At 40.9% G+C, this 25,176-nt stretch overlaps 1 protein-coding gene across 4 annotated transcripts in view; it reads left to right on the top strand.

Moving 5' to 3' along the window:
• Positions 1 to 421: 421 nt before the first annotated feature.
• Positions 422 to 25,176, top strand: part of DYRK4 (dual specificity tyrosine phosphorylation regulated kinase 4) — a 51,686-nt gene continuing 26,931 nt past the window's right edge. The window contains exons 1-5 of one of the 4 annotated variants that reach the window (XM_072766201.1): positions 422 to 531; positions 5,438 to 5,531; positions 22,503 to 22,583; positions 23,478 to 23,594; positions 24,352 to 24,490. In XM_072766201.1, the coding sequence (XP_072622302.1) occupies positions 5,445 to 5,531; positions 22,503 to 22,583; positions 23,478 to 23,594; positions 24,352 to 24,490 (424 nt within the window). In that variant the 5' untranslated portion in view covers positions 422 to 531; positions 5,438 to 5,444. The remainder of the gene's footprint in view (positions 532 to 5,437; positions 5,532 to 22,502; positions 22,584 to 23,477; positions 23,595 to 24,351; positions 24,491 to 25,176) is intronic. The other 3 variants (XM_072766204.1, XM_072766202.1, XM_072766203.1) reach the window with 3 other exon arrangements.

Here is a 25,176-nt window from a genome sequence, read left to right as displayed (position 1 = left end):
TAGACCAGACTATATTTCTCCAGGTCAGGCTACTGTCATTCAACTAGAACTTTTCTTAGTTTTCATGCATTTAAAACCTGATGCAGTCAGTGCTCAAAAAGTGCTCATCTGATTAACACATTATATCCGGAGCTTTTGCTATGCGCTTCCGGGGATCCACAGACTTCTCAAGAGGGAGAAAGTAGGGATAATTTCGGGAGCCTGGTCAATTCGGTGAACTCAAATTTCCTCGTCCTTGGCACGTCCTTCAACTCTCTTCTGGGGCGAGACAACGGGAATGGGGGCGGGGGGAAGAGAGGTGTTCTTCCGGCCGACACGTGAAAGGTGGTTTGGGTCTTTTCCTGGTCCGAGTCACAAAAAGGACGGCCCGGGTTTCCATGGCGACGGGAGGGGGCGTGGTCGTCGGCGGGCGAGGGCCGGAGCGCCCCGAGCGCCCGCCGGGTGCAGCGCCTCCACCTGCCGGCGCCCGAACCCAGGAGGGCCGCGCGAGCGCGGGCGGGGCGGACGCGTCCCGGGCCGCGCGGGAAGAAGGTGGGAGAAGCGGGGCGAGGGGAGGCGCAGAGAACGCCCAGTAGCAGGAGGGCGTGGGCGGGGAGGGGCGCCGCGTGAGCGCGCGGGCGGGAGAGGCGGATTTTACGGAACTCTGAGACCGCCCCTGAAGCTGCTCCGGTAGCAGCCTTGGCCCCATAACGCGGGGCACCAAGCTTTCCTCCCCTTTATCTCCAGGGCGTGGCTGGCCCCCCTGGAGGTCTAAGTGAGCCCGCAGCCCCGAGCCTCGCGTGGACGTCCTGGGATGGGGCTGATACCGGCCTACCCGGCCCAGCCCATGGACCTGCGACCTCCATGCCCCACCGGAGCCCAACGCAGGACAGCTTTAAGCTCTGTGGACCACCCAGAGCATCACTTTCCTCTGGGTGGTACTTGTCACTCTAGGGTAATGCTCATATAGGCAAGTATTTACCTTAAAAAGGGGATGAACAATGCAAAATTTGGATTTTAAAAAAAATCTGTAGTTGATTTGTGGTACTTTCTATGTTTGAAATATGCATCAGCCAATTCAGGGCTTAAGAAACCTGTGACCCCTCTGGTCTGTTTTAAATGACTGATAGTCAATGATCCTAATTCAAGCTTCACTGTTCAGGCTTAAATGGAAATGTAGCAAAAGTGCAAGGCCATTTATAGGGGAACTGGATCCCAGGACCCCGGGATCACTACTGACCTGAGCTGAAGGCAGCCGCTCAGCCACTGTCACCCAGGCATCCTGAAATCTAGGAGTTCTAAGGAATTCTCCAAACCTGGACTGTGCCTGATTGGCTCTGGGACTTCTATTTGTTATTTTTTTCTTCTCTGTTTTACTCCTTATCAGGAGGGTAATGATAACCTTGAAAGAGAGTCTCTAATGGTGTGCCAGCCACTCTTTGACTTTGCCTTCTCCAGCTCTGTACTGTTGTCAGGAACTTGGCTAGGAATACATCCTTCCCAAACTTGTGGAGGACCCAGTGCTGGGAGTCCGTGGTCTTAGCTGATCCCAAATCCAATGTGAGTGTGTGGTAACAGCTAAAAAGGGCAAATACTGGTCTAGGCATCATTAATAGAAATACAGCGACCAGGTGAGTGATGTAAAGATCTTGCTGCCTGATTTAGCATTGATTAGTACATAATCTAGGCTCTAGAATAAAGTGTAGCCACTCAAAATAAGGTAATAAAAACTAGAAAGTAGAGAGAGACAATGACCATACAGGTTCTCTCTGTCATACTTGGATGCTCTATTGTATGAAGACATACTTGAAATAAAACTACACAATGCCGGGAGATGAGTAGAAGCCAGGAAGGCAAAAAGGCACTGGATTGAATATTCAGGAACTCTTGAGTAGAAGCAAGCATTGATGTGTTCTTTGTTCTGCAGAGGATAACAAGTGCTGGTGGAGGATGTGTTGCTCAATGTCACTTCTTCCCACCAGCATTTGCTGAGCACCACCCATATGTATAAAAAACCTGATGTGAAACGGGTTGCCTGGAAAAACAGTGAGCTCCGTCACAGAAATACTCAAGCAGACACTGAGTGATTGCCAGGGATACTCTGAGGATTTCTGCCGGGGTGGGAAGATGGACGAATAACCCCTAAAACTTCTTTCAGCTATGAGAGTCCACAGACCATGGAGGAGTTTCAATGATAATTGCAGAGGGGCCGAGGAATTCTCTTTGCAGCAGTGAGAGTAACTTAAATACGTTAAGTACATTATGTCCCGTTCACAGAAATGCCAAGAGAGTCCCTGCAAGTCCTATACTGCCACAATTTCTGCCCCAAACGTAGCTCTCCAAGGCATAAAGATCAAGCTAATTGACAACTGTCAAAGAAATCCTGAAATCATAACAGGAAAATCTCAGACAATATGTATTCCTTTCTGGGCATTGAAGATTGGTGTACCTAGATAATGCAGTATGTGTAAAATTCTCTGGATGTAGTGACGCTGGCACCACTGTTTATGAGTCTGTCATGCCCACCAAACCTGGAACTCCTTGAAAGCAAAGATTCTATTCTATTTATTGCCCAGTCCCTCATGCTTAGGACACTATCTGTCACTATTTGTTGCTTGAGATCGTGGTCTCGAGTTTTTTGATGAATTAATCTAAACTATCTTAGATTTGTCTTTCTTTAGCACATTTGAACTAAGAGCTTTCAGTAAACAAGTCATTGTCCTTGTCCCTAGAGGAATATAAGAAATAAAATAACATAAAATCCAAGCTCATCATTCCTGCCTCCAAGAGATTCACAATCAAGATGAGATGAAATGTGTGGCCCTAAAATAATTAACACTCAGGTTGTTGACCTAGTGACAGAATGATCTCCACCCACAAAAGTACTGAAATCTGGAGGGAGGAAATGGGTATAGGCTGGAGAGGTAGGGAAACTGACCTTTGTGTAAAAATAATGGGAGGCACTTTTATATTTTAATCTCAGTTCTCAAAGCAGTATTCACTCTAGCTCTGAGATGAGTTTCTTATATATAACCCTTCATGTGGCAGTTATAAACAAGATATAAAACTTTTACAATCTGGTGGTACTTAATAAAGCTGGAATCAAAGAGCTTAGAACTGGAAAGGACATCAGTGGTCATCTAGTCCAGTCCTGTCATCTTACAAGTGGAGAAACTGAGTATAAGGATAAGACATATCACTTGCTCAGGATCTCTCTGGGGGGCAGCACTGAGACTAGATGCCAAGATGCCTCAGCATATTCTTCAGGTCTCTATGTCCTCTTCACCTACAGAGCACCGGAAGCCGAATAGAGGAAAGAGCTCCACTTGCCGGGAAAGATGCATGTGGGCTTGTATCGTCTCCCCCATCCCTGGGGTGTAGATGGAGGGAGCATTTGATACAGAGCCTTGGCAGGAACAATTGTACTCATTCTTCCCCTGTGTTTGGATTTTGCAGCCCCCACAGCAAATTGATGACCAAAATTCTACTGGTTCTGTATCCCAAATTATTCCCAAGTTCCCACGTCCACCGTGTCCTCACCATCATGGCCTTGGTTGGGGCCCCCATGATCAATGCCTAGATGCTCAAGACAGCTTCCTACTTGAGCTCCTCCAAACCTTGTTCTATGATATTGCCAGAGAGATGTCCGTAATGTACCGATCTGATTTTGTCAGGCATAGAACAGGCCATGCAACCCTTCCTTTATGGTCTGACCACCTCTATGCCACTGGCAATGTCTGGGTACTCACACTTTCTGAAGAAGACAGTGCTCTTTCATACTATTGTGATTGCAGAGCCTCATCCATCTGCTCTTGACTCCATGCCTGTCCTGTTTATTCTTCAAGGACGGTGCTACTCTGCTCAGGTGTGAAGTCTTCCTCAGCTTTTCCAACAGAGTTTAGTCACCCCTTGAAGTGCGCTCCATTAGCTCTTCGCTAATGGACCTCTCTTACTGCCCTTACCATGTGCATTGTTATGACCTATTTCCACATGTCTGCCCTCACATAATGAACTCTCCTTGAGGGTGGAGGCTATGTCTAGTTAATCAGCAGCATTATCTCAGCAAATGTTTGTAGAAAGGAAGAAAGGGAAGTAAAAAAGTGACTTTATGATTATTTGAAGAGAAGCAACTATTTTTGTTTGCTCCTGCGTGTGTTAAAATTCATGTTCCTATCACCTCCCCCAGTTCCACCCCTCAAAGGTAATTATTTTTAGTTTATTTTTTCTATATTCTTCAATATACCTGATTAAGACATGCAAACATCTTGTTTTTTTCTTAAATAAAGATAGAATCATGCATACTGTTCTGTTTTTATTCAATACATTACAGGCATACATAGAGATTTACTTCGTTTTTTTTTTAAAGTGATGCATCATATTCTATAATACATATGTGCCATATTTTTAACTTCTCATATATAGACAAGTAATTTCTGATTTTTCAACATTATGCTGCAATAACAGTGAGCAGGACTGGTCTTGAGTCCTCTGAATAATTTCAAAATTGTGATGCTGTCACCATTTATTACAGTGTCTGCAAGAATCTACCAATGCAGTGGTTTGCAGAAGCCAGGATAGCATTTGCACTGATCCCTGTTCTGTCCTTATTCATATATTCTTGATTCCCTTGGCTCTTGCTAGAGTTAGAGGCTGAAAAGGAATTTCCAAGGGACACAAAGCAGAGTTCCAGCAGCTGTCTGTTAATGGAACAGGTGTATAATAGTGGCATGAGTGCCCCTAAGACTCTTGCACCTACATAAATCACTGCTTTAACTAGATTCCATAAACTTAATGTGAATTAGTTTTTCATCTTACAGCAAGTTCATTATTCATACAGCTCTGTTCTGAATAAAGAAGGTATAAAAATAGCTAAATGAGATCCAGGCAAGCATTTCTACCCATTGTCCCTTTTTTCTTTTTCTTTTTTTTTTTCATTTAAATTCAATTAGCCAATATATTGTACATCATTAGCTTCAGATGTAGTGTTCAATAATTCATTGGTTGCATATAACACCCGGTACTTATCACATCACATCACAATGCCCTCCTTCCTTTTTTTTTTTTTTTTTTTTTTCTCTATAGACATTAAGCTACCGAGAGTAGAAGGTGGTTGTGGTAAGAGAATGGTTTACTTAACAGGGAGCTAGAGGAAATAAGTCTTTTTGCTTGGTGTCCTAAACTGCTGGCCACCTCATTAGCTCATCTTCCTTGGCTGCTGTCTCCCTCTGTCCTGAGTATCCAGAGACTGATGCTAAGAGGCCCTCTCTCCTGACATCATCAGCCACCTGAAGGGGGTTGGAGGTGGAGAAATAGGAATAGCAGACACTCGGCCAGTGTTTTTAGGCTTGCCACTTTTTATCTCCAAGCCTTCCCTACATTCTTTCCAAGCCTGGGTGTGGGGACCATTCCTTATATTTTGCTCCTCCTGCCAATGTACTTTTTACTCTTCCTCCTGCAGGACTAAAATGGATGCTAAAAAGCCAAGGAAATGCAGTTTGACATCCTTCCCAAGTTTGAAAGCAAAAAAGAAACAGAATCTTAGCCCTGGAAAGGTAAAGATCCTTGACTTTCATTTGGGGTAGAGAGGTATCATCATGAAGACTTGGGGACCTGGGACCCAGCGCCAATCACTGTTCTCCAAGCACCTTTGATGATAGAATAAGGGGAAGTTCCGGAGGTGTGGATGGACCAAGTTGGTTGGCAGAGCCAGGTCTGGGCAGGCTTGGAGGGAAATTGGCTGCAGGGCCAGAGTGTGGTTTCATGAACTCCAGAACTACAAGGCCTTCATTGAACAGGTGGCTTGTGTTTGAGGAGGCCCTGTACTAGTTTCTCTTCTACAGCATCTTGTACTGTGCTCTGTATTTCTGGAACCACACTGGAGGTGTTCCAGAATGGTTCCAAACATTTCCAGAAAAGGTGTGTGTGTGTGTGTGTGTGTGTGTGTGTGTGTGTTTCCCAGCACAGACATGGTGTCTTTCTTTTTACCCAACCTCAAAAACTATTGAAATACTACAGTTTAAAGGTAATTTTGTGATGTGGTGACTTTGTGATCACCATCTACAAGATTACTTCGAAATCAGGAGTCATTTTCATCTAATGTCCTCAGTTTGAATTTCATACATGACTCAAAAGATGGTATTATTTGGATCTTTGCTCTGAAAATTCTGTGGCAAACTTGAGTCCAGGGTATTCAAGTTTGACTTTCAATCCTGCTTGTGTCACTGATTGGAAAAGCCAGAGTTCAGTGGCTTTTCCAAAGCCAGATTAAAAAGTCTTTTCCCTGTAGATCACATATCACCTCCTTAAAATTATGACTTTTACATCAACTCCTCCAAGCAGTGTTCCTGATTTAACCTTAGCATTCTCCTCCTCACAGTTATAACTAAATAAAAATGAATCCTAAAGCAAAGTCCACTGCCCCCCAGCCTTCCCCCTGCCAACACCATATACAACAAAAACCATTATTTTGTGATTCAAAGGCACAACAATTTTTTAATCCCTAAGACATTTCTTTCGACAAAGCAAAACAACATAAAATATTTGAGAGAGTAAATCTATAGGAAAACAGAATAATAAAGACAACATTCTGTTCAAATTTAAAATATGCAAACAGGATGGTCTTGGTGATGACTTAGAAAAGTCATCATGTGTTTTGCAACTTATATATATATATTTTTACTTGCTTGAGCTCATATCTATTGAGTGCTTGGATGACTCTCATATAAACTTTAGAGGGTAGTACAATTATTACCCTCGTTTTACATATGGGAAAACTGAGATTCAAATAAATAAATAAATAAATAATATCTTAAAAAAAAGAATAATAATTCAACAAACCCTCTTGTGTGTATGCAACACATAGTTTAAGAAAGAAGTCCCCTGTGTGTCTCTCCCTATCTTATCTCATCCCACTCATTGACCCCTCTGAGATTACTTTTGACTCTCTTGACTTTTACATGTTATTCCATTGCTTTCTTAACATGTTTTTAACCCTTCTAAACTATGTATTGTTTAATTTTGCATATTTTTGGTTTTTATATATATGGAATCTTTTGCAAGCATCTTTTAAAAATTTTTTTATTGGAGTTCAATTTGCCAAAATATAGCATAACACCCAGTGCTAATCCCGCCAAGTGCCCTCCTCAGTGCCCGTCACCCAGTCACCCCCACCCCTCTCCCACCTCCCTTTCCACCACCCCTTGTTCGTTTCCCAGAGTTAGGAGTCTCTCACGTTCTGTCTCCCTTTCTGATATTTTCCACTTATTTTTTTTCCTTTCCCCTTTATTCCCTTTCACTATTTTTTATATTCCCCAAATGAATGAGACCATAGAATGTTTGTCCTTCTCTGACTGACTTACATCACTCAGCATAATACCCTCCAGTTCCATCCACGTCAAAGCAAATGGTGGGTATTTGTTGTTTCTAATGGCTGAGTAATATTCCATTGTATACATAGACCACATCTTCTTTATCCATTCATCTTTCAATGGACAGCGAGGCTCCTTCCACAGTTTGGCTATTGTGGACATTGCTGCTAGAAACATCGGGGTGCAGGTGTCCCGGCATCTTTTATGCTCACTACCAATCTAGCATGCACTGGTTCAGCATTTCGCTTTCATTTGGATTGATCAGGCCTCCATTTGGACAATCGCTTAGTGCCTATGACCTTTAGATGCTGTGCATGTCAATCACTTTTGTTCATAGGAACCGGTTTATAAGTCAGTTTCACTGCTGCATTCAATTATATGGGCATATCACACTTCTTATCAGTTTTACAGGTCATGGCATGTGGTTTTTTTCCTTGGCTTTGCTATAAAAAATGGTGTTTCCATGAATGTGCACATCTGCTGGTGCATAGATGTGGGAGTTTCTAGAGTAGACACTTCAGAGGGAAAGTGCTGGGCATCAGGGTATGTCAATGCTTAACGTTACCAGATAATGCCAAACTGTTTTCTAAAACATTGGTATCAAAGTACTTTGCCACCAGGGCAGTATGTGTGAGTTCAAGCTGTTCTCCATCCTTTTTATCCCTTGATGTTGTGTGGCTTTTTATATGCCAGTTTGATAGATGAGTAACAATATCTTATTGTATTTTAATTTGTGTTTTGATGATTAGTAATGAGATTGAATCTTTTTTCATGGGCTTTTTGGTCATTTGTGTTTCCTTTTCTGTGAAGTGCCTGGTTCTGCCTTTTTTGCTTAAGTATTTTTTTATTGTGTTGTCTTTTTCTTATTGAATTGTAGAATATCTTATATATTCTATAAATATAATATAAAATTCTACAAAAATATGTAAAAATATATAAATGATGTATGAATATAAATAATATGTACATATATTTATTCATAAATAGATACAAACTATTTAAAGGACTTACTAATACTTTGCCAGATGTATGTACTACAGATACTATCTCCTTGCTCTTGGCTTGCCTGTTTTTTATATATTTTTTAGAGCTGCTTTAGGTTTATCGAAAAATTGAACAGAAAGTAGAGTTCCCATATACCCCTCCTCACTCTCCACAGTTTATCCTTTTTTTTTTTAATATTTTTTATTTATTCATTCATGAGAGACACAGAGAGGGAGAGAGAAGCAGAGATACAGGCAGAGGGAGAAGCAGGCTCCATGCAGGGAGCCCGATGTGGGACTCGATCCCGGGACTCCAGGATCATGCCCTGGGCCAAAGGCAGGCGCTAAACCGCTGAGCCACCCAGGGATCACCTCCACAGTTTATCCTCTTACTAACATCTTGCCTTATTGAACCAGTAGAGTGGTTTGCAGAAGCCAGGATAACATTTATTATTAAATTTATTATTATTGTACAGTTATTATGACTGGTGGACTCAATATTGGTACATTATTATTAGTGAAGAGCCATAGTTTATCTTAGTGTTTACTCTTTATGTTGTGTAGTTGTTTGGTTTTGACAAATTTTTGATGATGTATCCATCATCACAGTATTATACAAAATAGTTTTGCTGACCTAAAAGTGCCCTGTGCTCCATCTATTTATCCCTGTTCCCCATCTCCTTAAACCCCTGTCAATCATTTTTACTGTCTGTAATTTTGCCTTTTCCAGAATCTCATATCATTGGGATATGATCGTTGGGATCCTACAGAATGTAGCCTTTTCACACTGGCTTCTTTCACTTAATAATATACTTTTAAGGTTCCTCCTTGTCTTTTCCTGGCTTGATAGAAAGCAGCTTACTACTTTCCCGTGCTGTATAATATTCTATCGCCTGGATGTACCACAGTTTATTTATCCATTTACCTTCAGGAGGGCATCTTGGAAGGGCGTCTGGGGCTCACGGTCCTGAGATTGAGCCTTACATCGAGGAGTCTGCTCCTCCCTCTCCCGCTGCCCCTCCCCCAGCTTGTACGCTCTCTCTCAAATAAGTAAGTAAATAAATAAAATCGTTTTAAAAATGGGCATCTTGGTTGTTTGCAAGTTTTGGCAAATATGAGTAATGCTATAAATATCCATATGCAAGATGTTTTTCTGCTATGTTTTGGCTTTAAAAAATTTTTAGTTACTTATTTTTTGAGGTATAATTGAATATAACATTATGTGGGATCCCTGGGTGGCGCAGCGGTTTGGCGCCTGCCTTTGGCCCAGGGCGCGATCCTGGAGACCCGGGATCGAATCCCACGTCGGGCTCCCGGTGCATGGAGCCTGCTTCTCCCTCTGCCTGTGTTTCTGCCTCTCTCTATCTCTCTGTGACTATCATAAATAAATAAAAATTAAAAAAAAAAAACAAAAAAACATTATGTCACTTGTAAAATATGATTTGACATTTGTATACCCTGTAAAATCATTATTACAATAAGTCTTATTTCCCTGTCACCATATATATGTAACATACAATATTATTGACTACAGTCACCATGCTCTATATGACTTATTTTATCTTTTTTATTTTTATTTTTTTATGACTTATTTTATGAATAAAAGTTTGTACCCCTTCTATTTTGCCTGCCTATTCCCCTTCTCTCTGGCAGCCACCAATCTGTTCTTTACATCTATGAGTTTGGTTTGTTAATTTGTATTGGTTTTTATTTTTTTTTAAGTTTTTATTTAAATTCTAGTTAGTTGACGTACAGTGTAATATTAGTTTCAAGTGTAGAATTTAGTGATTCATTACTTACATACAATACCAATGCTCATCCCACGTGACCTCCCTAATGGCCATCACCCCTCTAACCCATTTCTCTGCCTACCTCTCTGGTAATCATCTCTGTAGTTAAGAGTCTGTTTTCTGGTTTGCCTCTTTTTAATTTTCCCTATGTTCATCTGTTTTGTTTATTAAATTCCACATATGACTGAAATCATATGGTATTTGTCTTTCTCTGACTGACTTATTTTGCTTAACATAATACACTCTAGCTTCATCCATGTTGTTGCAAATGGCAAGATTTCATTCTTTTTTATAACAGTAATATTCTATTGGCTGATGAGTGAATGAAGAAGATGTGGCGTACATATATATGTACAATGGAATATTACTCAGTATCTTTCATGTGCCTGTTGGCCATCTGTATATCTGCTTTGGAAAAATGGTTTTTATGCTCATTATTTAATTGTATTTAAATACAATTTATGTATTTAATGTATTTAAATAGCATTGTATTTAATGCTCATTATTTAATTGTATTTAATTGTATTTGTTTCTTTGTTATTGACTTTTATGTGTTCTTTTTATATGTTAGCTATAACCCTTTATCAGATATGTGATTACAAATATATTGTCCTGTTCAGTAGATTGCCTTTTCATTTTGTTGGTGTCCCTTGCATTGCAGAAGCTTTTCAGTTTGATATAATCCTTTTATTATTTATTATTGCTATAATGCTTTTGGTTTTTGTTTTGGTATTAAATCAAAAAAGTCATTACCAAGACCAGTGTCAAGCAGCTTAATTCCTAAGTTTTCTTCTAGGAATTTCATAGTTCTAAGTTTTTAGTTTTTTGGTTATATTCAAATCTTTAACCCATGTGGAGCTGATTTTTGTGTATGGTATAAGATAAAGGCTCAAACTCATTCTTTTGCAAGTGGCTTTCCAGTTTTCCCAAAACCATTTATTGAAGAGACTGTCCTTTATCCATTGTATATTCTTGGCTCTAAGTTAACTGACCATGTTTAATGGGTTTATTTCTAGGTGCTCTATTCTGTTTTATTGATTAGTGTGTCTGTTTTTATGCAAATACCATACTGTTTTGATTGCTGTGGCTTTGAAATGTAGTTTGAAATCAGGAAGTGTGATGCCACCAGCTTTGTTCCTGTTGTGGTTCCATACAAATTTGAGAATTGTTCTATTTCTGTGAAAAGTGCCATTGGAATTTTGATTGGATTTGCACTGAATCTATAGATTGCTTTAGGTATGGACATTTTACAGTTTACAGAACAATATCAGTTCTCCCACTCCATGAGCACAGAATATCTTTCTATTTATTTGTGTTATCTTCAGTTTCTTTCATCAATGCTTATAGTTTTTAGTGAGACCTAACATTTTAATGATATTGAGTCTTCCTGTCCATGAACATGGAAAATCTCTCCATTTTTTTTAGATCTTTGACTTTTTTCATCAGCATTTCATAGTTTTCTTCATATGGATCCTGTACATATTCTGTTTGCCTTATACAAAAGTATTCCAATTTCTTGAGGTTGCAAATGTAAATGGTCTTTTTAATTTCAAATTTCAATTTTTTTAATAAATTTATTTTTTATTGGTGTTTAATTTGCCAACATATAGAATAACACCCAGGGATCCCTGGGTGGCACAGCGGTTTAGCGCCTGCCTTTGGCACAGGGCATGATCCTGGAGACCCAGGATCGAGTCCCACGTCGGGCTCCCGGTGCATGGAGCCTGCTGCTCCCTCTGCCTGTGTCTCTGCCTCTCTCTCTCTCTATGTGACTATCATAAATAAAATTTTTTTAAAAAGTCTAGAATAACACCCAATGTTCATCCCATCAGGTGCCTCAAATTTCAATTGTTCCTTGCTAGTATATAAAAAATCAACTGACCTTGTTTACTAATCTTTTGTTTTAAAAAATGTTTTATTTATTTATTCATGAGAGACACAGAGAGATAGAGAGAGGGGCAGAGAGATAGGCAGAGGGAGAAGCAGGCTCCATGCAGGGAGCCTGATGTGGGACTTGATCCCGGGTCTCCAGGATCACACCCTGGGCTGAAGGTGGTGCTAAACCACTGGGCCACCAGGGCTGCCCTTGTTTACTAATCTTATACCTTGCAACTTTGCTCTAAATCTTGGCTTGTCTACACTCTATATTGTCTTTAGAGGAGAAGGAGAACTTAATTAGAAGGAGGTAAATTCATAGCATGAACTTTTTATCTTGCTTAAGGAATTTCCTACTCTGAAATCATAAAAGACAGATTTGTCTTCTAAAAGTTGTATGACGGGCGCCTGGGTGGCACAGTTGGTTAAGCATCTACCTTCAGCTCAGATAATTCCAGAGTCCTGGGATTGAGACCCACATCGGGCTGCCTGCTCAACAGGAAGTCTGCTTCTCCCTCCCCTCTGCTCCTTCTCCCACTTGTGCTCTCTCTCTCTCGCTCCATCAATCTCTCTCAAATAAATAAATAAAACCTAAAAAAAGGAAAAGTTGTATGATTTTGTCTTTTATTGGTTCTGAAAAATTCTCTGAGCCATTCTGTCTTTATGTCTGCCACATTCATTGCCTTGTTCTGACTCTAATTGGACATGTGGTAGACCTCACCTTTTCCTCCATGTTCATAATCTTTGAACATATTTTTCATCTCTATCTCCTTGTGCTGGTTGCTAGATTTTTTCTCAAACTTGTCTCTTCTGGTTCATTGATTTAGTTTTCCAAGTTCCAATTTGTTTATTTTGAAATGTGGTTATTTGTATGGTGTCGTATACTTTATATTTTTAGTCTTTTATTTCTTTAAGCGTATCACACCTGATTATTTTTCAGTTTTTGCCTGATAATTCCAGTTTTTGGATTTTTTGAGGGAGGAGGTATCTGATTCTGGTGACTATAGTTTCTGTTAGTTCTTACTCATAGTATCTTATCTGTATGTGTGTATGTGTATGTGCTCATGTGTGCTTTGTGTTTTTGTTTTTACTATAAGGTTGCTAGTCTTATTTTATAGAAAAGGAAACTGAGCCTGAGAGAGGATAAATGGCTTACCGGTCATACTACTAGCAAATAGCAGAGTAAGAATTCTAGTCAAAATTCGACTTTAGAGTCGTTTACTTTTTTGTACTCTGTGAAGCTTTAAAGACCCTTGATGGGTGAACTCTTTCATAAATCACTCCCAAGTGTTTATTGAGAGCTAACTTTGGACCAAGCATTGTCCTCAGTGCTAGGACACAAAAATAAATAGTATGTATCTCCTTCTTGTCTAGCATGCAGTCTAGTGGGGGACATAAGCATGTAAATAGACAAGTGACAATAAGCATGGTTAGTGTACTCACTAAGGTAAAAACAGAGTTCTGTGGGAACTTAGAGAAAGTTTTCTTAAGCTGTTGCTATTGTCCAAGTGTATCATGCTTCACTAGTGTGCCAGTCAGCTACAGTCCCATCAAATGGCATGAATTATAGGGCTCAGTATTCACATTTTTTTCAAAGTGAATGACGCCCCCTGGGGTTATGCAAGGAGGCTTTATGGTGGGCTGGTAGGAAGGCATTTCAAGCAGAAGGAATAACTTATGCAAAAGCATAGATTGAATCTGATAAACAAATTGGAATAAAACTTTAGGAAAGAGCTACTCTAACCCTCTTACGTCGTGCATACATCTACTTTCTATTATAAAGAATTTAGTGTCTAACTTATAGAATAAATTCTTGCTTTCTAAATGTTTCCATCCAGGAACCATCAAAATAAAAGCATGATCTTATTTTTTACTTAGAGACCTTTGGAGGGGAAATGCTTTATAATCTCTTCCCTTCTAGTTTCACAAGAGAATACAAAGGAGGTCAGACATCATCTGATGGCAGCATGTTATAATAAAAAGGCACTTAAAAAATAAAAAATAAAAATAAAAAGGCACTTAGAGGCATGGATTCTAGACTCATGTTTGCTACTGCTATGTTATTTTGGACAAGTCACATGGATAACCTTCTTAACTTCCCTTTCTCCATCGTACAATGAGGGCATTTGATTACAGATTCCTTAAGGTGGCTTCTAGCACCATAATTGTCCAAGCTGCACTTAACAGAAGTCCAGAAGGGGAAATGTCTCCCCCAAGGCCACGCACTAAGTACATTAGAAAATGTCTCCAAGCATCTGGGCTTTCAGGCATATGCTCTTGCCTGCCCTTCAAACCGCCAGGGCAGCCAGGCTCTCCTTCCTCCACCTTCACCAGGGACGTAGGCTGGTGGGCAGAACTCCGGAGAGGACACTACGTCAGTGAGATAGAAGCCTCAGTTCTCCCGAGGGCTGGCCATATTCACTCTGCTAATGGGTCTCCTGAGGCCAGGCTTGGCTGTGGGTTTAAGCAGGAGTCTACTCTTTTCTGTCCAGGCATCCTGGGCTTCCTCACACACAGCAAAGGTGGTTTCATAGCAGAGTCTTAGCTAGAAGTGGCTGTGGAGAGACGCTGCAATTTGCCTAAACTCTGGATAGCGATAGTAGCTTAGTGCCTTAGTTGAGGATATGAGGAGCCTAGCAACTGCCTCTTTCTCCCAGCTCTCTGCAGTGCTCTGATGGGCCTAATTGTCAAACTTGTTGTGTTCTGTACAGAGTCCCCAAGGATTTATTTTCTCTCTTCTCGTCACACCCTCTCTCTGCATTAATGCATTTGTTTTGAACTCTCAGTTGTTCTGGCTTCTGGGAAGGGATTATGGAGCCTAGAAGGAAGAAGCTGTGATTTGATATCACAGAACTTGAGCTTTGTCTGCCCACCCAACCTTGATCATGCACTTGGAGATTTTTTTTTTTTAAATTAACAGGGAGGAGGAAGAGCAAGGAGGAGTCAGCTAAGAAAATAGAAAACATAGCCTGTGAGGTACGATCAAGGCGGGTGGTTTGATGGAGGTATGCCTTTCTGAAACATCTGGGTGGCCCAGGGACAGAAGACCAGGGTGGCTTTGATGCCTGCTGAGATCCCAGTTGCTTTCTCCCCTGAACGTTGCAGATGAGGACATCCAGGGCTCTGTCCAAGGTAATGAGACAGTGCATCTTGAAGTTCTGTTCTGACTGGCCCTACAAAGCGACCTTATTATCCTTTAGCCCTTAGCTGGAGGTATGAAATATACTCCCCTGTGATTCATGGATAAACTTTGCATGTTTGGGGTGGGGGCTTGATGCAAAGTAAAGAGGGGAAGGCACGGTGCCACCAGTGAGAGGGCACTGATGCAACACATAGGATTGGAGATTTCACCCTTGTGTGCAATTTTGTCCTCCATTCTGACATAATGGTTACATGTCTCGGTAATTGATGATGAGAATGGACTCCTGTCTGATAGGGTTTGTGAAGACCTTTTTTCCTAAGATGAACTATCTCTTTCCTCTATTTTCCCAGTGCCAAGAAGCCTTCTGTGAGTGGAGATTCATTTATTTGCACCAAAACACTTTCTTTTCTAGGCTTTCTCTTTGAAAATGCAGTTACCTTTGAGAAGAGGGTATTGGCCAGGGAATTCACTTGTGTGCATTTACTGAGTAGGAGGCATTCCTTCCAAAAAAGAAGTGCTGGGGAACGAGACAGCACTGGTCCCCTGGTGGGAATTGAAGCCACTAGGAGAGGGAGTATGGAGACACAGTGGAGAGGATAGACTACCAACCAGGAAGAGAAGCTGAAATCCAAGCTCAACTGTTTTTCGGGTCGCTTAGAATCAGCTTAAGAGTTTGAGGACAAGTACTAGGGCTTCCTGCTCCCTCAGTATCTCCATTCTCCTTCCCTTCCTTCCTTTATCAAATATTTAAGTGACTACTAGGTGTGAGATACCACCTTAGGCTCAGAATTCTGAGATAAGACTCAGATCTTTTATTAAAGAGTCTTAGAGTCTGGCAAAAGAAGGCAGGTGTAAGACAACCTCATGCAACAAACCTTTGCAGGTACTGTGATTGCAGCAAGTATGTATTGGAGTAGTGAAAGAATTACACATGCAGTGGTTACAGAGGCTTCATGGAAAATGTGGCACTTTGGCTGGGACTTGAACTTGGGTAAAATTCACCAGGTGAATGACAGGGACTTGGAATGGAAGAAGATGGTAAATAGGTGATGAGAGAACATCCCAAGGAGAAACAGTAGGAGTGGACATGCTGAGATGTGAACCAGCTTGGTGTTTGAGAACTGCAAGACATTCATAATTCTGGAGCCAAAAGGGGAGGGCCAGGGCCATGACAAGAGATGAGACTGGGAGGCTTTGTATGCCAGGACATCCATACCCTTAAAAGTCACTGGGGAGATTTAAGTAGTACAGCAATGAGATCAGATGTTCATGTTTAATTTCTGAGGTCTTAGGCAGTAGAGGATGGATTGAGTGAGGGGCAGGGTACTGCTTAGGAGACCACTGCAACAGGTGCCTAAGCTAGGGATATAGTGGGCAGAGTCTTGGAGGGATATATTCATTCTCACATAATTATGCTACCCATGGTAGGAAATCATAAATGACAATTTGCATGTTTGTGAAAACATTCTTATTCAGTCCTGCAAGTGGGAGTTTGTGCTTACTGTAGCCAGCTTGTGTTGAATAATCTAGATTTATAACACAGGCACCTCCCTGTGACAATTTCCATTGCTGCTATAAACACTGGGATCAGGTGCCTCTTAGGATCACTACATTTGTATCTTTGAGCTAAATACCTAGTAGTGCAATTGCTGGGTCATACGGTAGGTCTGTTTTTAACTTTTTGAGGCATCTCCATACTGTTTTCCAGAGTGGCTGCCATTCCCACCAACAGTCCAAGAAGGCTCCCCCTTCTCTGCATCCTCACCAACATCTGTCATTTTCTGACTTGTTAATTATAGCTATTCTGACGAGTATGAGGTGGTATCTTGTGGTTTTGATTTGTATTTCCCTTATGCCGAGTGATGTTGAACATTTTTCTCATGTGTCGGTTGGCCATTTGTATGTCTTCTTTTTTTGTATATTTTTTTATTGGAGTTCGATTTGCCAACAAATAGTATAACGCCCAGTGCTCATCCCATCAAGTGCCCCCCTCAGTGCCCATCACCTAGTCACCCCATCCCCCTGCCCACCTCCCCTTCCACTACCCCTTGTTCATTTCCCAGAGTTAGGAGTCTCTCTTATATGTCTCCTTTGGAGAAATGTCTGTTCATGTCTTCTGCCCATTTCTTGATTGGATTATTTGTTCTTTGGGTGTTGAGTTTGGTTAAGTTTCTTATAGATTTTGGATAGTAGCCGTTTATTTAATAAGACATTTGCAAATATCTTCTCTCATTTTGAAGGTCATCTTTTGGTTTTGTCCACTGTTTCCTTTGCTGTGCAAAAGCTTTTTATCTTGATGAAGTGCCAGTAGTTCATTTTTGCCTTTGAAGCTCCTAGTCTTTTTTGCCACCATGAATGTGGGAGATCACACCCTCTTCTTCCTGCCTCCTAGGGATGCTGTGATAGAATGAAATGTTGTTATCGGGGATTATGTCCCTCTTGAGGAAGCTGCTGGAGATAAACAAGCAGCAAGTTTGTAAACTTGTGTGACACACTGGTAGAGGTGTGCATGGATATAGAGGCCAGCAGCCTCTTGCAACCTTGTGCTCATAGCATCTGTCTGTGAGCTGCCTCCTCTTTTTGCCCCAGGTTGTCACACAAATATAGTTTTTCATGCATGGTATGAAGTGACAAAGGTTGGGAAGCATTGTTTTCTGCAATGGCTCTCAGTGTTAGTTCCATGAGAGGATAAAAGATGAACTCAAGACACACTCACAGGAGTCACTTGAATGAGTCTTATGGACAAATGGGACTTTGGAGGTTTCATATTGCTCTTTGCCTGAGTTCATGCACATTTCTTACAGATACTCATTAGGGTGACTTGGCCCTTCCAGAGACGGAAAGCTCATTAACTCATAAGGACTTCCATTCCATTCTTGGACAGCTCTAGGTTCTAGAAAATCTTTCTTTTATTGAACTAGAAACTACCTCTCTATAAATTCCACACTTTGACCTCATTCTGTCCTTCAGGTCACATAGAACGAGTTTATACTGAGTCATAGGAATGGCCTTTCTGGTGTTACCCCTCCCCTCAGGAGTTTTGTTTGTCTTATTAATGTACTTTTTTAAAACAGTGTTAGACTTGCAGAAAAATTGAACAAATAGTACAGAGTTCCTATATACCACCTCATACCCCACACCTCACACCCAGTCTCCCCTATTATAAAAACCTTATATTTGTGTGGTACTTTAGTTGCAATAATGCATTGATAGTGATGCTTTTTTTTTTTTAGGTTTTTAAAATTTATTATTTGAGAGAGAGAGAGAAAGCATGTGCATATGAGTGGGGGGAGGGACAGAGGGCAGAAAGAGAGAATCTTAAGCAGACTGCCTGCTGATCGCAGAGCCTCCCTCTCACAACCTTGAGATCATGATCTGAGCCAAGATCACAAGGCAGATGCTTAACCGACTGAGCCACTCAAGCACCCCATTATTATTATTTATTTAGATTTTTAGAAATTTAGATAGTGATACATTTTTTAAAAATATTTTATTTATTTATTCATGAGAGACAGAGAGAGGCAGAGACACAGGCAGAGGGAGAAGCAGGCTCCATGCAGGGGGCCCGACGTGGGACTTGATCCCAGGACTCCAGGATCACGCCCTGGGCCAACGGCAGGCGCCAAACCACTGAGCCACCCAGGGATCCCCAATAGTGATACATTTTTAACTAAACTCCACACTTTAGCCAGATTTCCTTAATTGTTACCTATTGTCCTTTGTCCGCTCCAGTTTCCTATCTAGGATGTCACATTACATTTTGTTATCATGTCCCCTTAAGCTCCTCTTGACTGTGACAGTTCCTCAGACTTTTGTTGTTCTGATGACCTTGACAGTTTTGAGGAATACTGGTCACATATATCATAGGATGCCTTTCTATTAGAATTTGTCTGTTTTTCTCATGATGCATTTAGGGTTGTAGGCTTTGGGAGGAAGACCACTGAGGTTAAGTGCCATTTTCATCAAATCATGCCAATGGCACATACTGTCCACATAGTTTATGGTTGCTGATGTTGACTAGATTACCTGGGTGAAGTAGTTTTGGCCTGGTTTCTCCTCTACAGTTGCTTTTGTTCTCTCCTTTCCATGCTATACTTTTTGGAAACCAGTAACTATGCACAGCTTAAGGAGTGGCAAGTTGTGCTCTCCTCTAGGGTGGAGTGTTTGTATAATATATTAGGAACTCTTCTGCATGGGAGATTTGTTTCTTCTCCCTGTTTATTTCTTTATTAAATTATTCATTTACATCAGTATGGATTTGTGGATATTTATTTTAAACCTTGAGTTATAATCCAACACTACTATATTTTGTTGCTAAAATTGTTCCAGCTTTGGCCATTGGGAACTCTGTCAGTCGGTTCCTGTGCCCTTTTGACACACTCTCATCAATGTGAGATTGTTTTAGGCATCCTGGGTGGCTCAGCGGTTTAGCACCTTCCTTCGGCCCAGGGCGTGATCCTGGAGTCCCGGGATCGAGTCCCATGTCGCGCTCCCTGCATGGAGCCTGCTCCTCCCTCTGCCTGTGTCTCTGCTTCTCTCTCTATCAAGAATAAATAAATAAAATCTTTTAAAAAAAATGTGGGATTATTTTTTTTTAGCCCTTCCCTATTTATGTCATAGAAGATGCTCCAGGCCAATCTTGTGTATTTCCTGACCCAGTCCTAGAATCAATCATTTCTCCAAAAAGCTTTTCTTACTCTTACTGGAGAATGGCATTAGAAGCCAAGTTGTGAGTATTAGGTGTACTTGTTTCTATGGAGGTGTTAGTTCTTTTAGGAACCTCTCAAGCTAACAAAGCAAAGAAATGTGTGTGTGTGTGTGTGTGTGTGTGTGTGTGTGTTGTGTGTGCACACAAGCACATGCATTAACCCCTGCACATAAACATAAGTATTTCTATATGTAACCATTTGTATCTACATTGGGTTAAACATGAGGTCGAACTGATGTCTCCAACTCTAATTGATTATCACATGGTGGTAATGTTGATGATGACCTTGACTATCTATAAATCTCCAGCCCAACATGGGAAACCTGGTTCCTGTCATCTACAATCCTTTTATTTAGTCATTTGATTCCAGTATAAATGTATGGCAGTATCAGAATTGTTAACTTCTCACACATCCTGTTTTATCTTCTCTTGTATTAAACAGCCTCAATGCCTTTAACCATTTTATTTTTTTATTTTAATTTTAATTTTTTTGCCTTTAGCCATTTTAGGTTGTACACCATCTTTTTCATTCTCCATCAGTTCTGAGTCCATGGTTTTCCTTTCTCATGAGAAATAACCAAAAATTATTCTCCAATTTATAAAAGAGGAGAATGACTTCTAGCAAACACTTACCCTTGGCATATAGAAGGCACTGGTTTAAGTGCTTTATGCGCATGAACTCCCTTAATCCTTATGACAACCCTATGAGGTTGGTACTGTTATATTACTATGTTACGTGAGAAAAGGTTAAAAGCTTGCCCAAGGTCAAACAACTAATGAGTAGTGGAGCTGGGATTCAAAACTAAGGTCTGATATCAGAGTTCATATCTGTGATCATTATTTTATGCCGCATTGCTGCTAGAAGGGTCTTTCTGAAATACTGTTCTGCATATGTAACAAATAGTGGTACACTATTGCCCATTAGATAAAGACCCAATATCTTAGGTTAGCATTCAGTGCCTTCCACAATCCAGTGTGCCTTCTGCACCAGCTTAGTCAGAATGAGCAGTGAAGACCCTTAGAGCATTCCCAGATACTGTTTTACCTAATGAGCACACTCTCTACCTTTCCTCCCAGTTAAAGCCAAGAACAAGCCACACCCTTTCCACAAAGCCCCCTCACATTCTCCTAGGCAAACTGCATTTACAGTGATCTCTTCTTTCTTTGTTAACATTCTTTGTTCCTGCCCTTTGTTTGGTATTTAGTTGTGTTTTGTTAATATACTTTTCATTGGTCTGTTCAGTCTCCCCAACTTGTTCTCAATGCCATCTTGCCATTGTTGTGACTGTTGTAAGTTTTCATCCCCATAGACTTATTTGGTGAGAAGTTGGGACTCTGTGAGATTTGTGATTACAGTATTTGCTCAGATATAATCATTTTCCATTCAATAGACAATCAAATCCTGCATTAGTATAGTTAGCCAATTAAATTAGTTTGGTTTAAGGCCATGAGCCATGCTCTATGCAGCCCCTTCTTCTTCAGGTCATGTCCTTATTTTAGGAGGTCAGGATGGTCTATTCTTCATGATCCCCATCATTATAGCTCTGTAGAGGCTTAGTTGTGCTGGGTGATATTAAGTTGAACTACTGTCTCCAGTTTGTATATCATTGTGGCCAGTATACCAAGTTTTACAAAGGTGGGTAAGCAAAGGTGGGTCTGGCACCAGCTGTGTCTCAGATAAGTCTCATTCAGTGCCCAAAGAGGGGGCTGGATGAAGGAGAACACATGAGTTTTGCTTCAAAGAGAAGAACCTAACATAAAGACTCCTAACTCTGGGAAACGAACTAGGGGTGGTGGAAGGGGGGATGGGGTGAATGAGTGATGGGCACTGAGGGGGGCACTTGACGGGATGAGCACTGGGTGTTATTCTGTATGTTGGTAAATTGAACACCAATAAAAAATAAATTTATTATAAAAAAAAACAAAGAGAAGAACCTAGATTTAAACTATAGCCTGTTTTTGCTAAACTTTAGTAGTTTCAGTGCCACCTTCATGGTTTTTGTCATATCTATGTAATGCTTACACTTTTTTAAACTTAAATTTTGGTCTCATTTTTCATAGTAAAATTATAGGTTTAATGTGCTATAGTTTTTCAAGTGGATATTAAAATAAATGTATAACCGTTAGATAACTGCCATCTTATATCATACACAATTATGTCATATACTTTCATGGTGTGCTTGCCGTCCCTTTCTAGAGTGAAGTCTCTTCTGATCAGTCCCTGGTGTTCAGGCTGGGGTCTCATATTCTAGTGGGTTCTACTAGGGCCCCTGGGTCGAAAGAGTCCCAGAGCAAGACTGTGGACATTTTTGTCTCTTTAGAAGGAGCAGCTCAGCTTTTGTTTCTTCCCCTGTCCAAGGTGCCTAGTTAAAATTATATCTGAAGAAAAGGCTCTATAGATTTTTTTTAAAGTATGAAAACCATAGGAAAAGTCAATCCAGGATAAGAACTGCCAGAAAGACCACTTGTTTTGATCTGCAGTCACTCATACATTCATTCAGCACTTCTCTGGGCTTCTCTTAGCTCTTCCTAGCTTTGAGGTCAAGAGAGCTGGCTTCAACCATATCTTGATTGTTGTAATGGAGCAAAACATATGTCTCAACAGCTTGAGATGATAGCATGCTAAACACTATTTCAATACTGTTCTACTTGATCTAGGTTGAGAGTAAGCCTTTGGCTCAAGCCCAGAAGCCACCTTCCAAGATTAAGAACCTCAGAATGACTCGATTCTTACATAAGGTGGGCAGTGATGTTTAGTGTATTTTCTCTAGGAAAGGATGAAGGTATGTGGGTGGCCAGGGTAGCTTTTCAGTGGCATTTTGGTCAACTCAGCATAATATGATGCATATACTTTATCCACATCACCATGCCTCATCTCCACACAATTTTATTTTTCTTTAATTTTTTATTTTTTTAATTTTTTTTAAATTTATTTATGATAGTCACACAGAGAGAGAGAGAGGCAGAGACACAGGCAGAGGGAGAAGCAGGCTCCATGCACCGGGAGCCCAACGTGGGATTTGATCCCGGGTCTCCAGGATCGTGCCCTGGGCCAAAGGCAGGCGCCAAACCACTGCGCCACCCAGGGATCCCTCCACACAATTTTAAATGTGGCTATTCACTGACAGACTACCTCTTTTGTAATCAATCAGTCAATCAATGCATGAGGACAGGGATCCAAGGAAGGTCAAATCAATAATGTAGAGGAAATGGGAGCTTATGTTGTACCATGGAAGATGTACGTTATTTAGCAGGAAGAGCTTCCCATATTAGGGTGGTAAGATATTAGAATGATGATAATAATGGCCAACACTTATGGAATACTCTACATGAGTTGCCTTGTTTACCTCACAAAAGCCTTATGAGGTAGATCCCATTTTTGTCCCCATGGTAGTGATGAGATAACTGAAGCTTAAAGAGAGAGTTGTGTGACCTATTCAAGATCTGCAGCTGTAAGCAGCTCATCTGCTTGACCACTCTGCTTTGCTGTACAAGAGCTTTGAAAATACATTTAGGCCTGGATTTGGTTCAGGCTCATTCTTGCTGTGGTAGGAGAGCTGGTAGAAATGACTCCGTGAAGACAAAGATTTCTTTCCTGAGGCTCTGCACCTTATCCACTTTCTCCTTATATAGAATCCAAACACCAGCATTACTTCACTCCCTTTTGTGGATACCAAGGGGAAGAAAAACATGGTTAACTTTCCATGCATCGGCAACAAAATCTTGCTAAAGCCACCCCTGCTGTATCAGGTGAGTACAGGGCAGTGGACTTGGCCCTGAGCAGGCAGGTCAAAGACCTAACTGCTGTCCAGAACCAAGTTTAGAAAGGCTAGGAAAAGTGCAATATCACCTGAAGAATTGGGTTCTAGTCCTTCCTATCTCTTTATAAAGAATATAAACCTTAGCAATAAATCACTGACTTTCTTTTATCTACAAAATGGGCTTTTCATAGGGTTGTCATGAAGATTCATTGAGGAAAGGAAGAATGAAGTGTCTGGTATATAAATGGTAGAAGCATACAAGATGAGTGTTTTCCTCCAATGTCCCTTACTTTTTTTTTTTTTTTTTTTTTTTTTTTTGTATAAGGACCAAATAAGATAATGTGAGAAAGTGCCAAGTTAAAGAGGTATTATAACTTCAAGTGTTTGTGCCCTTGGGCAAATCACTTTATTTAGTTAGGAACTGACCTTCTTAAGAGCAGTAGTAAAAAAAAAAAAAAAAACAAAAAAAAAAACACAAAACTTGTCCCATTTCTTCCTGGAGTAAGACATCACTGGGGTTATCAACTGCATAAGGTACTGTGCATGAGCCTTATAGAGAATAATGTGAATCAGACAGATACTTCGACAGGAAGATTGAGAAAACCTAGTGTCTGATAATTATCATTTTCTCCCTGGAAAGGTAGAAGAGTCTGGCTGGATGTGGGTGTTCTTGGTCTGATAAATAGTTTGTGACACCCAAGAGAAGTCTAAGCAGTCCTTTATTTCAAGTCTCTTTGTCTGGACAGGATAATCAAAGTCATAATCAGATGCCAGCCTCTGAAATCAAGGCTTCTGAATTGCCTTTCCATTCAAGCATTAAAACCAAAGATCCCAAGCCAGAGGAGAAACCACCAAGAAAGCACAAGGTGCCTCTCACTGCAGCAGGTATGCCTTTTGGGCAATGACAGGGTGTAGGAGGGGCAGATTCTAGATGTTCAAGGCATCATGAGCTGAGCTGAACCAGATGTTGGAGAAGTCAATTAAGGAAAAAAGCCAAAATGAAAGTAAAAGTAAGCTTCTCATTACTTACTGTGATAGAATAAGCAAGAGATTAAATAGGGGAATTGGATGTTATACCATATGTTGGCAAATTGAACTCCAATAAAAAAATATTTTTAAAAAAGGGGAAAACACCAACTCCCCAGTATTCCATTTTCCCCCATGGACTGGCACCACACCGGGTCAGATGCATCAGCTCAGTCAGAGGGAACTGTCTCACTGCCTAGAGAGCTGAACAGGCCTTCAGTCATTTTATGGAGGGGTTGGGGAGGAGGTAGAGGGGAAGAGCTAATAGTAGAAATGTACTAAGTACTGAGTCAGAGTAGGGACAAGTATCTTGAGGCCTCACTTTCTCCTCTTGATAAGGAGGTCTTGGCAGAAATACTCAAGGAATGGGGGCATCTTGGTTAGGAATGCAGATGTGTCTAAGTGCATGGCCACCCAGGGGAACCTGAGCCCTTGACAGCAACTTTTCAGATGCTTCATGCACTGGCTCTGCACCAATGCTGGCATGGGGAGGGAAGCTTCCTCATGAACCCTGCCAGGAAGCCTTTTAATTACCTATGGTTAGG

This window comes from Vulpes vulpes, chromosome 8, assembly GCF_048418805.1.
Source record: "Vulpes vulpes isolate BD-2025 chromosome 8, VulVul3, whole genome shotgun sequence".
Taxonomy (NCBI): domain Eukaryota; kingdom Metazoa; phylum Chordata; class Mammalia; order Carnivora; family Canidae; genus Vulpes; species Vulpes vulpes.
This window is presented reverse-complemented; position numbering and strand designations above follow the sequence as displayed.